The sequence below is a fragment of the Leptonychotes weddellii genome, chromosome 4 (assembly GCF_054177405.1).
Source record: "Leptonychotes weddellii isolate Sample4059 chromosome 4, ASM5417740v2, whole genome shotgun sequence".
NCBI classification, from domain to species: Eukaryota; Metazoa; Chordata; class Mammalia; order Carnivora; family Phocidae; genus Leptonychotes; species Leptonychotes weddellii.
Genome location: NC_138372.1, coordinates 30541728 through 30558534, shown reverse-complemented (window position 1 = coordinate 30558534; position 16807 = coordinate 30541728). Strand labels below are relative to the sequence as shown.

Genomic DNA, 16807 nt, shown 5'->3' with positions numbered 1-16807 from the left:
CCATCACTTCTCCCTGCACAGGAGGGTTGGAATACTGTGGTCGACGCCCATAGGGTCTCCGCATGTAGTAAGGTGGGAACCGTCGCCTGCGGTAGGGCCGGCGCTGTTGGGCCTGGCCTTCGGGAGCACTTTCCGATCCCTCGTTCTTTTCCCCACTCTCACTATTCTGGTAATTCTGCTGGTAATTGCGTGGAGGACCCCTGCGACGTGGATAGCGTCTATAATGGTTACGGTCTGCTGCATATTTACTGCCTTGCACTGGAACTCCACCAGGGCCTGTCACATTTGCTGCCTCCGCACCCTACAAAAGCCATCATATATTGACAGTGACAACAGAATTAAGTACACTTAATAAAATTTACACAAAACAAATAAAAAAAGGGTCTATGTGGCCAGGGGTGCATAGAAATGATTAAATATCAGTTCCTCACTGTTCTGAAGAGATTGCCCTCTAACTGCAGCCAGCACATTAGGCTTGATGCACCTGTGTTCATGTGGTCACCTGACCCATCCATCCACATTAGAGCCACCATCCTAACGGATGAGATCTCCAAAATATTTCCATACTGAAGTCAAACCTTTACACAAAAAGCATCCTCACCTTTTCTCCTTCAACAACATCAAACTCCACAGTCTCTCCATCTCCTACACTGCGAAGGTACTTCCTGGGGTTATTCTTCTTTATGGCAGTCTAGTAATATCACATTCCAAAAATAGATTAACAGGGGAGAATAATGTGCTTTTTCATTCAAAATGTACCAGAGTCAATATTATTTTAGCTTGGATATACACTTAAAATTAGCTTTAAATAAGACCAAACCGTCAATAAATTTAGGAAAACAGGGACCAATGTACCCCCAACCTCAACCAAAATGCTCTAATCTTACAAGGCCCCAGCATTTTCCAAACTAAAGCAAGTAATTTAACACTCAAGACACAACAATATGTATTTTTTAAAAATGCCTTTTGCAAAAGCATCATATGTATCTTTAAACAAAATGAGGATATCCATCTATCCCCCAAAGACTGCACTTAATAGTAGAAGCTAGCCCCACACAGGGCCAGTTTAGATGACAGGCGAGTTTAGTTTTGCATGCTTCAAAGTTGACCAAACCAACTTTGTCCCTGTGTTAACCATATCAAACTCAATTACAAATGTCAACCAAAATCCCTTCCAACTGGTCTGTGATAATACTTCAGTGGAAATGCAATTCACATGTATTGACTATGCGCCACTCTTTACATTATCTGACCACATGGGATAGTCGGTTATTACCTCCTCAGAATACAATAAATCTCACATTGTTACTTGTTCTCTAGACTGCTACAACTAAGTAAAAGGGGAAGAATAACACCTCACGTTTGGGTGTAATACAATAAAGTTCCTTCATGCATTACCTAATCAATCTCTTTATGATAATGATGTGAGGTATTATTACTCCTTTTTTACAAATAAACAGGCTTTTAAAAGTTATGTGACTTGCCCAAGGTCACACAGCTTAAGTGGCACAGTATGGACTTTTCTAAATCCAGGTCTTGGGACTCCAAATCCCGTGTTCATTCTACTACATCACAGCAGTATCCATTACAGGATCACTCATGCATTTCCATTCCATAGGAGGCAGGACAACCAACAAAGCTGAAGCCAATTAAGCTAAGTTGCCCAGAACTGCAGTCTCCTTGATACACTAAGACCTGAGCATCCAAAGTCCCAAGAAACAACTAAATGTTGAACCACTTCCAAAATAAAGAGGAAAGCATATTGGTGACACCTGTGGGTCAGTACCAAGTGGGTGACATGCATTCAGCCAAATAATTGATCTCATCTGTCATCTAAACTGTCACAAAGTTTTCATACCTTCCATATATAGCCAACTCTCAATTACCTGCAGTCATAGGGGATAGCAGAAGTATGGATAATTACAATCTAAGAACATATTTTGGTCAGCATCTTCAGAACACCCCAATCTCCCCAAACCCTTTTGTGCTGCTGACAAATAACAAGACTGACCTGCCTTGCTGTCTCTTGTTCCTAAATGTGCATATTCCTTTGAACATGCAGAAGTAAGGAACACAAAGGAGTTGGCATTCAATTTTATAAAACATTTGTTTTAAAAATAACATTAAGCAGTCCTATATTTATGTTTAGGATTAATTTTTTAAAGTTCATTTTTAAAAAAAAGTAATCTATACACCCACCATGGGGCTAAACCCATGACCCCGAGATCAAGAGTCTCACACTCTTCCTACTGAGCCAGCCAGGTGCCCGTATGTTTAGAATTTAAATGTTTCCATACTTATATATTTGACCCTGCGATTTTCTGATAAGGTTTTGGACATACTAGAAATTGATCTGGCTCCCTTGATTGCCACTGAATGCTGTATAGGACATCTCAGAAAGCGACAAAGCACCAACCTCAGATAGCCCTTCCTAAGAAAAGTATGCTGCCATCCAAGCTCACACCTGCCTGAATAACAGTGTTGAGTGTGAAAACTCTATCTTTTGATGTCTGGATAAAAAGTACAAAAAAGTGGTTAAAAAGTTCTTAGAGTGATTTTCAATGTAAGATAATATTACAACAGTCTTGGTGAAAAAACTGCAGTGCACACAACTATACATACACAACTGTGTTCTTCCTATCCAATGCACACCTGTGAGGATAATGAAGTCCAACGGAGCCCATGAGATACTTAAGTTTAAGATATTAGTGTTTACACTGTAGTGGCTTGCTTTAATAAAAGTAATGCTTAATGCTCACTTCCCAAAATATTTTTCTTAAATGCACTTGTGAAAGTTCAGCATATGGCACCTAATCCCATGTTAGTTTTTTCCTCTTAAAACACTGAAGCCTATCTAATTATTTAATGAGTAAATTACCAACTTTTGTCACACTGCCTTTTCACTCAATCCTAAACTAGTGAGGATTTATAAATTTTCCAAGCCAACCAAAATTCTCAAAAATAATTCCCAAAGTGCTTTAGAATAAATAGAAGGACCTAGGCTAACTCTGCTGGTGTTCTAGCATTCACTTCAAATTTATGTTTTGCAGCTGAGTCCTATTTTCCCCGATTATTGTGATTTGTCCTTACCAGAGAGGTAAAAATCTGACAGTGTTTGAAAACACCCCACCAAAGGTTCTGTGTGTTTATAGCAAAATTAGTTCAAGTTTAGGTTAATGGAGATTTTTTTCTTCCTCTGAAATTGGGTTTCAAAATTTGGTATGAGTTGAGCACATTTCCACATTTAAAAAAGCCAGAGCTATTAACAAAATACCCATTTGAAACATCTATCTTAATTAAGTAAACCGCCAATATAATGTTTCAATGTATACATTTAAGCACGCTCCCACTGCTCCTGTGGGAGCTAAATTGTTGGTTGGTTGGATATAATAACCTTTTTGCAAGGAATAATAGTTGAGAAAACATCCACCCCTTTCTTTCTTCTCACATCCCTTAAAACTAGGATTGTAAACATTCACACGAGCACTCACCTGGTGTACAAATACATCTTCCTTGGTGTCATTCCTGCAAGACAGAACCAAGTTGAACAAGTCAGTAAATGCAATACACTTCATGTTGCCAAAGGTTAAGAGTAAGTGTGGTTCTTTGTGCACTTCCCCATTTTTCCTATTGTTAAAGACTTTCTGACTGCCAACCAGCCACCAGGAAATATAAAGCAGAAACATAGTTTTTGTTTCATTTTTCTTGAGGAAGCAGTTGCCAACAGTTGTAAACCTCACTACCTGCAGAAGGATTAAAAAAAAGTCTGTGACCTACTAAGCCATTAAGGCTATTAAGAAGGTTTAAGTGACTAGCAACTATCACTCCTTATGATCCTACCAAACATTAACAACTTCCCAGCATACACCACTCTTACTCCATCCATGTGGCAACAAGCATTGTACTGGAGAACTAAGGAGGTGAAGATGAATGAGACAGTTTCCTACTAGCACACACACCCCTTCACTTCGTATCAGAAACCATTTTACAGCAATCATTAAATATCTAGTCAAACTGTGCTAAAGAAATATGGTTGAAAATATCTGCTTTACAACTTCAAAAGTAGTGTTAAAGGAGAAAACATCTGCCTTAAGTCTTAAAGAAGTTTACTGGAAAATGAGAAAAATGTTCCAGAGGTAGACAGAAAGGAGGTCATAAACCTGGGTAAAGCGGCAACTAGCAAATTCAATGCAAGCAGAGTCCAAACTGGCTGAAGCATGAGGAATATGGTTGTGGGTGGGGGAGGATAAAGAATAGGGGCTAAACGATCACCACGTAGGCAGAGGAGGTACCAAAGGCTTTTGAGTAGACAAATATGCCATAACATCAGATGTTAAAATTTGGTGGCTATTAAGAGAAATTTCAAATACAAGAGGAGCCCAGTTAGTTCTAGTAACTACTCTAGAAGCCCAGACCGGGACTGATGGAAGCCTAAAATAAGGGGCTAAATTAAGGTGTGAGGGAATTTATTTGAGGGTTCGCTTTCTTGAGGTAAAAATGGAATGGGAGAATGAGCTTATTTTAGCTAGGACATCACGGTTAAGATGATGATACTATATAAGCAAAATCCACAGGAGGAGAAACCATTTTCCAGACCTTTATCAACCTCGTCCACCCTCTTCATTTTGTCCAGTAGGTCAGAGAGAGAATGGGCTCAATAAGAGTTCTAATGTTTAATGACAGAAGGAACAAAGGTTGCAATGAACTAGACGGACTGGCTTACTGACTGTTGGCTCCTTGCTCAACTGTGGAGCAACAAAAATGCGCCAAAGAATCCACATAGCTTGGATTATCGTAACATGAGGACTTTTCATTTATGGGAACAGAATTTTAAATCTTCAAAAGAAAAATCTACAAACACCCAGAATACTGCAAAAGCTACTCAAGGCAACTGATTAAAAACTGACCTTTAAAAGCTAGTTAAATACTCGGAAACCTAGGGAATTAATGGTTGCCATAATGCCTATCTGTCAAATAGGTCCACAGGCATCCCACAAAGTTCATAGCCATCACTATTAAATTCTCATCTCCAACACTGGGACTGAATTCCAAACCCTGGGGCCCTAAGGAGAAGTGCAACAAAAATCTGGTAGAGCAGGAAAGGTGGGTAAAGTCTAGAAAAGGAACTCTCAACAGGGGCAGTACTGACCACCATAGGCCGTTTAAAGTTGTTCCGAAGATGGGCACTATTTGCCATAATTGGGGTGAAGGATGTCAGGCTTGCTGGAGGACTAGGTAAAGAATTATTTGGTATCCTAGTGGACTTTCATGTAAGTACATTTATTATAACTTGAGTTTTGAATCTGCTATTTTACAGTTTTAATATGCATTAAATTTACAAAAAATGCAACTTCCATGGAGAGAAATTTTCATTTATTGATAATGCCACTTGTGTATCTGGGTAGCCAACACATCATTTCTTTTATCAGTTGGTCTCTGTGGTAGCACTATCCATGTCTTCTAATATAATTGCAAATAGCTATGTACATATACACTATACACTACAATAAAAAGAAATACAAGTAGTTATCTATAAATTTTACTTCAAGGTTGTAAAAGAAATTAGAAAATTTACCAACTATTTATCTAGTAGTTAGAACAATCTTTTTTCTTTAAAAGATTTTTATTTGAGATAGTGAGAGAACACAAGCAGGGGGAAAGGGAGAAGCAGGCTCCCTGCTCAGCAGGGAGCCCAATGTGGGGCTCCATCCCAGGACCCTGGGATCACAACCCAGGCCCAAGGCAGATGCCCAACCGACTGAGTCACCCAAGCATCCCTAGAACAATCTTCTTTAAAACAGTACAAGGTAGGCAATACACAATGCATCCCCTAAAAGACAGCTTAAGATGTTCCGTGGGTACAAAGATACGTAGAAACCAATAAAAGGTTCATTAATGATGTGCCAGACAACAGCACTCACTTACAATATTGACAACCAACCAACCTATTAGGGAATTAACATGGCCAAAGCGTATCTCGATTTTAGGAAAAAACTTGACGACCGCTCAAAGAAATGCAGTTTTAGCCTAGATAGAACACTATAATCTGGATGCATTAAATCAATCTAGTTACAATTTAAGTGACTATGCAGAAATTCAAGGTACTGCTAAAAGGAAACCCAATTTTCAGTCCTCATTCCACTATTAACAGCTGTGCAACCTTGGAAAGCTGTCTCATCTGCAAAACTGGATACAACAGCTTACCTTACTGAGGATTTAAGTTCCAGATATTGTTCCAAATGCTTTAACTATACATACCATTCAACCCTCACAATCCTGAGGTAGACACTATCATAACCCTTTCCATACATTAGGAAAATGAAGTACGTGTTCATCTGCTCAGTGGTATAATTTGACTCCACAGGCCCTGATCTTTACTATGTTAGAAACTCAAAAAGGACCAGTTCGGAATCTTCACGTTTTCAGCTCTTGAGGCAGCTTACAGCAATATGGTCTCTCCATTTTTTTGGAGGACAACAACAAAGGGCAAGCACCCCTACACATCCTCACTTTCATTACACAGCTATTCGATTTAATGAGACCAAGGTTCTGCTATGTATCTCCTCCCCCAGTGTAAAAACCATTTTGGGCTCAGAAGCCATATAAAAACAGATGCTGAGTGGTAATTTCTTGACCCCTATTCTATAGTAATACTGGAGAAAAATGCATGCTCATGGCTACGAGAGATCTTACTGAAGAGGGAAAAGCAGCAATTAAAACAGGCTGACCAGGGTACCTGGGTGGCTCAGTCATTTAAGTGTCTGCCTTTAGCTCAGGTCATTATCCCAGGGTCCTGGAATTGATCCCATGTGGGGCTTTCTGCCCATGGGGAGTCTGCTTCTCCTTCTCCCTCTGCCCCTCCCCCCTGCTCGTGCTCTCTCAAATAAGTGAAATCTTTAAAAAATAAAATAAGCTGATCAAAATGGATCATCAAGAAGTATATTTTAAACCTTTAGCTATTGGGATGCACCTGGGTGGCTCAGTCAGTTAAGCGTTTGCCTTCAGCTTAGGTCATGATCTCAGGGTCCTGGGATAGAGCCCTGCGTCAGGCTCTCTCCTCAGCGGGGAGTCCGCTTTCTCCCTCTCCCTCTGTACCCTCTCTTGCTCTCTCTCAATCAAATAAAATCTTAAAAAAAACTAACAAAACAAAATAAAAAACCCTTTAGCTATTACTAATGTAGTAAGGAAGAACAGAGACATTCCTAAGTACTGCACCTTACCTTTTGTGGTATATGCTGACAACCAAGAGACATACTTCTAACTTTACCGAGGGTGGAAAATCACGGACAGGGCAGACTGGTATAGTAATAAGTAAGCTAGCTAGCTAGGGGTGCCTGGGTGGCACAGTCGGTTATGTGTGCAACTCTTGGTTTCGGCTCAGGTTGTGATCTCAGGGTCATGAGATCCAGTCCCGTGTTGGGCTCTGTGCTGAGTATGGAGTCTGCTTAAGATTCTCTTTCCCGTCTCCCTGTCCCCCTCCCCCCACCCCAAAAATAAACAAATAAATCTTTAAAAAGCAGCTAGCTAGCTAGGAACTGTGCTAAGCACCACTAATAAAAATAAGACATGGCCTATCCTCAAATATTTCAACCTAGAAGGCCACCACCTTTGATCCAATGCAGCAGCTGAATTACCAAAACCTGTTTTCCACATATTGTAGTATGTTAAGTCCCACTGATCAGAAAGGAGGAAGAGGAAAGAGCAGGCAGTACACATAATATAGAGCAGTGGTTCAGCGTTCCTTACTAAAAGCACTGGAGCCAAGGTTAGAATCCTGGCTATCCCCATTACTACGCACCCCATCTGGGGCAAGTCGCCTTATTTGGACAATGGCGATGAAACAATACTTACCTAAAGACCACACTATAATCAAACCCAAGCCCATCCATACTGCTGTCACTTGAGACATTATTTTTACTGGCAGCCCAGTGCCTAGTACTGCTGTCCAAAAGATATAAAATCCAAGTTCGATACAGGTTTGTCCTGTTATCTTAAAGTTCACTTGATACCACTTCACTTTCATGAGAGGTTTCACAGGAATGCACTACTTTTGGATAGCAGGGGGAAATCTATATCTAGGTTTATTTTCTAATGGCCACAATAAAAAAAGTAAAAGCAGGTAAAATTAGTTTTACCATTTAAACATGAATATAAAAAACTGAAGTATTTTCTTTTTTCATACTAAGCCTTCATAATCTGCTCTATATTTTACACTTCTGAAAAGTAGGTTCACAAATGCAAGCTGTTCATAAGAAAGTGGTTCAAAACAAACACTAAATTGGGTATCAGTTTTAAAATTCAAGTTTAAAAAAATGCTATTTCTCAGATGCAAGAACCATGTTTCCATACAAGTCTAATGGTTACTGTACTTACTGGACAGCACAGGCCTACAATATTCCAACAGTGTCACTCCATACAGCACAGTCCTCCTGTTTTCCTGCACTCAGGTGTACGCTTTCTGCTGTATTCTTCTACCCCACTTCTTAAGTGCATTATTTATACTGAAAAATTTTCATAAAAACTCCACCTCTCAGGTTTTCTCACCTAACTACTAATATTGTCCTTATTCAGCAAATGAGGACACAGTATAGACTTCAAGGAAAAAAGAATCACAGCGGGAGGCTGAAGAAAAAAAGGAGTTACCATCTGAAGTTTGGAAAATGCTAAAGAAAAAAGAAATCCTGCTGGGATTTACAAATAGAAGTCTCTTAAAAGTTCCTAATGTAGTACAATGAAGATAAAAAAAAGTGTAGCCAACACTAAACTCCTATACTACTAAATTTATCCAGATTAAAGTGTCTCAAAATGTCCTAAAATTTTAGGAAACCTTTTTTTGCCAGACCACAGCACTGCCTTAAGTGAAACCTAACATATAAGCTCACCTACCCATAACTAAATGCTCTTATGCTATTATCTTGTTGCAGAACCACACCAAGCCCTTTTAACAGCTTAAATTGCCCAACTGCACAAATTATTAATTCTAAGTCATAAAAACCTCTAGGATTTAGCATCCATATATACTCCATAACCCAAAGCATCCAGACACCAATTCCCAAGTTCTGCACATGGCCATAATAAACCCTACTTATCTTTTTACTTGTTTTCTATTAAACACTTCTTATGGCCAGCAGGCACACTATTTCCCACATTACTTTCTATCATTCTGCCTCAGTGAGCTGGACTGTAGAGGCTTCCAAGGGCTAAGACTGAAGGGTGGAAAACAGCAATAACAGCCCCAATACTTGGAAAACAGAAGGTAAGTAAGCTAGTTCTCTACTCCAGATTTCAAGATGAAAAGCTTTTACATATCAGTGACTTGGTCAACAAGGATGACTTCTGGCCAACTTAAGATCAGTAGCTAACACAACCAGCATGCAAATTAATCCTAAAGTGCCTTGTATGGAAGTCACTGCCTGAAGAGCCTCAGTTCTGGAATCAAAACAAAAACAACCCCTACCCAAACCAACAACCAATAACAGTGCTTTTCAAGACTGCCAATGATACACCGTGACTTGGGGACTACTTAGGTATCATTTTTTTATGCTTTCACCCACCCATCCTTCCTTAATAGCACACTACCAAGTCTTCCCTAGTGCCACAGCATTTAGTCAATTATGTTATAGACCATCCATGCCTTCTATAATTTAGAGATAACCTTACCATTTGTGATCAAGTTCGGTCTGATTTTAATTTAATAGTCCAGGAGACTTGGCAATCACTCTCCGACAGGTCTACAAATTTTTAAAACTAAGACCCAGGGAGTAAATATTTTAGGCCATGTCTGTCACATATTCTTATTTAAACAACCCTTAAAAAGAAATTCCATTCTTAGCTTGCAGGTCACACAAAAACAAAATTAAAAGATTCACAAGTGAGATAAGGGTCAAAGGCTCTCTCCTTTAATAGCTCAATTGCATCCCAGCATTAGCTATATTAAGGAAGTCCTTTTAATTTATAAAGCAAATCTGCACACTAAACTCTGTTACAGCACTACCTAACTACACGTAATAGGCAGTGCAAAAAGCAAAGTTTTTCAAATCTGGGGAACTAATAAGTCAGCACACAGGAGCTCCAGTGACTGCTAGGTATCATTTAGGAAAAGTCTTTTGATAGCTAAAGAATAGCCACCCTAAGAAAATATCTGTAACCGTGGACACCAACCAAACTGAAGAGGACCAGGGCCTACTCTCAGGGACAGTGTAACAGCAGCTAGTGAACAAACTTCCAAGGCAGAAAATGGGAGTTCAAACCTTAGCTCTGCCACTTCCCACGCTTCCCGAGGCAAGTTACTCAACTTCTCTGTGCCTCAGTATAGTATTGACACCTCAAAGATTTTGAGGATTAAACGGCCTAGTTCACGTAAAGCATTTACAATAATGTCTAGTGTAAGCGCTTGAGAAACATTAGCTATTTTTTTATGTGTCACCACTGTGTCCAGGAAGTCACCTTCATCAGTTACATACACAGGGAATCCCCAAAAGAGACTAAATCTGACAGCCACAACTAAATATTTTTCCTAAAGATAGCTAAACCCTTCCGTGGCTTAATTTATTATACCTTTTCTTGGACCATGCATAATAAACTCAAATGCACAGGCCAGGCAGGAAGAGCAGGCAGGGAGGTCAACAACAGGAGAAAACCAGACCTGATATACTGTGGTAAATAAGAGAATGTATGCCCCATTGAAAGATGGCAAATAAGAGAATGTATGCCCCATTGAAAGATGGCAATAATACTCGTGGCCATCTGATTTTATTTACATGGGACTTCAGGTCCCAAAGCTAAAATTCAGATCTTAAAAAGATGGTAATCTGAACATTTTGGAGATTATCTCCCTAATTTTAAACAGCAACAATTCATTCCAATTCTTTCTAAGATACTGTGTTATCCAAACAAAACATCTGGGGGTAGATTCAGTTAGTAGGTCACCAGTCTATGTCCTCTGCCCTATTGGATTCTCTTTGCTCCAAATTCCCTGCCCACCCCAAAACTCTAAGTACTCTGGAGAAAAGAGAAGTATTCCTATGTGGTCACTATGAAAGACGCATGTCCCAATGAAAAACTGTTAAAACTGTTACTGATTCATGCCAACTTTTCACGAAATTTGATGAGCATGGATTATCCTCAAAAGGAAGCAAAAGACAAAATCAGGTTCCCAGACTTAAAAAGCAGAGAACCAAACCCTGAAACCACTGACCCCTGTGGCATCCTTCTAATGACATCTTCAACAGTTTTGAGTGAAGCTTTTCATAATAAAATGAAATGGGGGGTGTTAATAAACCCCTCTAGTAACATAATCCAATTACTGTTTTCAAGACACAGCATACTGAAGGACTAACCATGAATCTGTCAGAATTCTTAGATTCTGTAGCCAAAATGTTTGATGTTCTAAACTCTACACTCTTACTTAGCACCTTTTACCCAAGAAAACATCAGAAGAAAATCCTTTAAAAAATAATTCTGATAAGGCTACATTATTTTCACAGGTAGTAATTTAGATCAAAATATTGACAACGAAAATACGTTTCTTTAAAATCAAAGTTTATATAAAAATCATCTTCTGTTTTCATTACAAAAATCTTAAGGACCATAATATAATTCAGAGAACTCCAAGGTTAAAATTATAGTCACAGCAATCATCTCAAGCACTACATCCTCTTCTTTCTACAGAAGCAGCATGTGTCTGCTTCCCCCCAAACCCCCACCAAGAGCCAAGTGCCTACACACCCAACCAACTTGCAAACTACCAGATTATAGTTTTTTAAGACCCACATTTTCCCTTAATCAAGGCAAACCTCTCCTGGACTTAATTGTAGTCACATTTTACAGTGACTTGAAAATCTTAAAATCACTGAAATAACCAGTTTAGAAACACAAAGCACATTTAAACCAGTTAACTTGACAAAATAGTTGAAGTTAGGACAGTCCAAAGGATCATCAAAAGTCAATTTACATTTAACTTGCCCTGGAGGACAACCAATAGGGTTGATTCCAAGTTAGAAAAGAGAAAATCAAGGAATGGCATCTCATAAAATAATTTAGAGTATGTAAATAAACTACTTTTAGATTATCAATTGTTCACTTCAAAAATCATAACCTCTGTCCATTTAACAAAATGCAGCAAAACATAAGGCACATGGTACAATATCTAAAGCACACACAAACTACACTCTTACCACAGAAAAGCTGCAAATTACAGTCCCTTCTGATGTGTACACCAGCATTACATTGGGTAAAGGATTAAAGGCAGTGTTTTTCAAGGTATGGCCCACCAGACATAATCACCTGGAATTCTTGTTAAAAATGTACCCCTGACCCAAAGAATCCAGGCTGGGAAGGGGAAGAACTCAGGAATTTGTATTTTTTTTAACAACCTTCCAGGATAATAAGCCTACTTTAATTTGAAAACTATTGGTTTAAGGGTTAGGACAGTGAGAGAATCAGAGGGAAATGCTAACATTCAGAGATCAACTAAGAAGTGGTCAAATATAAGCACCCACGCATTCCCTTCCTTCATCACTAGTAACCCATTATTAAAAAACTGATGAAAAATGTAACCTTGGCATGTCACAAAAACAGTGTTAAGAGTAGATGGAAAATTCCCAAAGATTTTGGAAGAAACAATGTTTCCCCACAATTGCAAACGTGGAAAACAGACCATCAAATGCTTACAATCTCTTCTGCTTTGAACATTTCCACAATTACTTCATGGTTGAGTAATGAAAGGTTTTCATCAGCCAATTAGGTCTGTCTTTAAGCTTGATCTTGCCCACTAGGTTTCTTGCAGTAGTGTCTATTTCACATGCATTCAGCATTATTTCTTACTCTTAGGTGTTCTTTTAAAACATCTGGTTGTTTAATGCCTTCTAAAGTAAGAATTTAAGAAAACACCAAGATGACACTATGCTACCTGTAAGGCCAATATGCTATGAGCACACATCATGCTCTACACCCATATGCAACTGCACGAGTAGCCTTGCTTGGCAGCCATCTTGAAAATGATGCCCGGCTCACAAGGGAGACCATGAAGAAGAGTACAGTGTGTAAAACTGCACGTTACCATTACTATTGCTACAAACGATTCTAAGGACTAATCCTAAAGATAGGAACAAAAAAATATGAGAAATAAAAACTGAGAAGGAGAAAGGGGCAATTTCTTCCAGATGCTACTGCAGGAACAAATAAAAACTACTGTAGTCCTAATGGGAAATTTATCCAAAGCATTCAAGACAGCATACATTGAAACGTTAAACAAAGGCGCTCTAACCTTAACAGTCAAGATGACAAATCTTGCACTATCAAATCTTGTTACCTCTAAAGGTTAACGTGTTAGAAATAACCTATATATACACTTATCAGTGGGTCACATCACGTTTTTCACTATCAATTTCAATAACGTATAAAAGGGTGACAAGGATAAAAATGCGCCTGAGAATCAGACTAGGTCCCAGTTTCCTCAGTTTGCCCTGTTAAGAGTTGGCTCACTCACTGCACTTGCCTTTATAAATTGCTCCGTACCTAAGACGACTATCAAATTGGTTTTAGATTAATATTTAGCTGCAAAACAAAGACCATCTCTATAGATTGTCTAAATTCTTAATCCCTTCAGTCTTCAAGGAAAGCAAAATCTCACTACCAAGAAATAACAAGCTACACATGCTTACACCCTTCCAAGTCCGCAGAGCCTACCCACGGAGCAGAGCATGCAAAAGATAGGACGGAGACTACGGTGGCGGTCATCTCACCTGTTGATGAAACCATATCCGTTTCTTACATTGAACCATTTTACTGTTCCCAAAACCTTCGTTGCTGGAGAAAAAAAAAAAAAAAACACACAAAAAACCCACGATTACCAGACATCCTTTCTTAAACCCGCCACGCTTGGGTACCCGGCCCGCGCGCGCTCCGCCGCGGCCCGCGACCACCTGACAGCCTTTCTCCTCCGAGGCCGCGCGCGGGCCCCACAGCACACGTGGGTGGGCTCGGGGGCGGCGGAGGCCCGCAAGCAGGCCCGGGCCGCGGAGCTGGCGGGCGGGCGCGGCTGCTGGGCGGGGAGCACGTGAGGGAACGGGAAGCGCCCGGCCCACTCGGGCCTGCGTAGGCGGCGCGCCGCGCCCTCAGGGTACACGCGGAAGGGAGCGGGCTTGGGGGACGGAACAACGGCGTGCGGGCCTAAGCGCACGCGGCCGCCGGGGAGGGGAGGGACCCCGCCGCACACGCGGTCGGCGGCGCGCGGCCGCCCGGGGGGAGGGGCGCGGGGTCCGCAAGGGGCGCGAGAGGCGGCGCGCGCGCGCGCGCGCTAGCCGGGCACGCGGACCGGGGCGGGCCGGCGTCTGGCAGGGCGCGAGGGGGGAGGTTGGGGGAGGGGCGGCCGCGCGCCGCCGAGTCGGTCCCCGCCGGCCGCGCGCCCGCCGGCTCGCCCCGCTTCGGGTAACGGTTCCGCCGCCAGGCTTCCCTACGGCCCCACCCCCGTCCCCGTCCGGCCCTCACCGATGACCTTCTTGTCCCCGCCGGCAGGCGCCGCCGATGTGAGGCCGCCCGGGCCGCCGCTCCCTGCGCCGCTGCCCGTGGTGCCGGGCTTGGTGTCGGCAGCGCTGAGGGCGGGGGCGGCGGGGGGGGCGGCGGGCGGCTGCTGGGTCTCGGCCTCGCTGCTCATGGTTGCGGTGATGGTGACTGGGGCCGGCTGCGGCAGCTGCGGCTCCTCCCGGGGTGTGATGGTAACTAGGCCGGCGGCGGCGGTGGGGCTGCTCAGGGCTCTCTGGGGTCCGCTCTCCGCTCCCGCTACCGATCGAACTAGCGAGAATGGCGGGACGGGCGGGATAAGCCCTGCGATCGACCCGCCCCAAGCATCGTTCACTGGCCAGCAGTGCTGTCAATCCCACCACCTGACCCCGATTCCTGGCCTCTATTGGCTAATACTTTATCACTCCTCTACTCTCATTGGCTTTTAGGCGGCTAATTCGGCCGACCTACAACCGTTCCTGCCTCCGCCGCCGCCATAGAGACCGGAACTAGAATTAGAGTAGAGGCACCACGAGAACCATAGAGTACCCGAGAGGACGGGCAGAGTGAACATGACTTTCACGAGGCTGCAACGCGGGCGGGCCTCACGTCCAGGGTTAGGTCCTGGCTGAAGGAAGGGGACTACCAAACGCCTGATCCGGGGGCTTGAAAGGGGACCCGACGACACCTTAGCCTCATGTGGAGGGGAGGCCTTCCTCTCTCCCTGTTTTAAATGTGGTCCTTGTGACCTTAGACTGCGGATTGAGCCCTGTTTTCTACGATGGCCGTGTACTCTCGGCACAGCGAGGGTTTCTGGAACGGACTTAAACGTATGCATTCAAAGAGCGTCCGTTTTGGCGGAGCAGTCACCTTGGAGGGACCACGCAGTCCGTCAGATCGCCCCTGCTCAGCATATTTAGGGCGGAGGGCGGTGGTGTACTCCACGGGGACCTGCCTTCTGAACCATCTTACCAGGCAAAGAACTGTCTCGTTAAGTAGTCACGTCTTTCTGAATTGGCCACAAATCAGATTTAATTTCAGTCTACGTTTATTGAGCAAGCTGGGCATTTTCTTTGCATTTTATCCGTACAACACCCAGGTAAAATAGGGATTACGATCCTCATCTCACAAATGATTTATAATTGAGGCTGCCACCTGATGTAGCTGAAGTCCTCTACCTTCATTCATTCTCTATTAAGGGTCTACTATCGGCTGGGATGCACTAGTTCACGACTCAGTTTCTGCCTTAAATTCAGTCTAGGGATGAAGGCAGAAATTTAAATACCCCAAACTCCAAACACTCCAGCTTTGCAAAAGCACAAAGCATTTTGGGAGTGGAGGTGGGAAGAAGGTGGAGTGCTGACTCCAGGCACTAGGAGGTTTATGCAAAAGCCTAGAGGCAAGAAGACGGGGTCTGGGGGAAATAGAAGTAAAGTAGTCTAGTCAGACTAGAATGAAGACCTTGGGTTATAGAGGTAGGCAGGTTCAAATTAGGAACGTTTTATTTGAGATTATCCTAAGGGCAACAGCGAGAAGGGTAATTTTAGAACTGTTAAGTAGGAGTGGCAACATTTTTTTTTAACGGCTACTGAGTGTGGGGCGCTTGGGTGGCTCAGTCGTTAAGCGTCTGCCTTTGGTTCAGGTCATGATCCCAGGGTCCTGGGATCGAGCCCCTCATCAGGCTCCCTGCTCAGCAGGAAGCCTGCTTCTCCCTCTCCCACTCCCCCTGCTTGTGTTCCCTCTCTCGCGGTGTCTCTGTTAAATAATAAAATCTTAAAAAAAAAAAAAGGCTACTGAGTGGGGAAGGGGTTGTAGAGGGACAAAATGTAAGCAGAGAGACAGTAGGCCAGTGCAGTATCCTCTAGGCTGTCAATTCCACCTCCTAAAGGCTTCCCTGAATCAGTCCTAAAAATCTCTAAATGCCAAACCAGACTGTCTCATTCCTACTTCCATGACGCTAGTATAGGCAATCATCTACTGCTTACAGCAGGAGTAGGCAAACTTTCTCTAAGGGCCAGACAGCAAATATTTTAAGCTTTGCAGGCCAGACGATTCTGTCTCAACTGCTCAACCTTAGAGCCTGAAAGCAGCCAGACAATAAACAAGTGCACGTGTGTTCCAAAAAAACTTTATTTGTGGACACAAATTTGAATTTCATATTTTTACGTATCACAAAATATTCTTTTGTTTCAACTATTTGAACATTTAAAAAACATTCTTATTCTTAGCTTATGAGCCACTGAAAAACAGGGAGTGTGATCTGACCTGCCAACCAGTTTGCTGACCCCTCACTTTAGAGCACTGC

The 16807-nt window shown here is 42.3% G+C and overlaps 1 protein-coding gene across 1 annotated transcript; it reads right to left on the bottom strand.

Moving 5' to 3' along the window:
- Position 1: 1 nt before the first annotated feature.
- Positions 2 to 14810, bottom strand: YBX1 (Y-box binding protein 1; the record flags this gene model as incomplete). The annotated part of the gene is made up of 5 exons (XM_081816853.1): positions 14491 to 14810; positions 13746 to 13809; positions 3492 to 3525; positions 602 to 691; positions 2 to 301 (listed from the first exon to the last, which is right to left on the bottom strand). Coding segments are annotated over exons 1-5 (654 nt in total), but the record flags the coding sequence as incomplete, so codon positions are not given.
- Positions 14811 to 16807: the final 1997 nt, after the last annotated feature.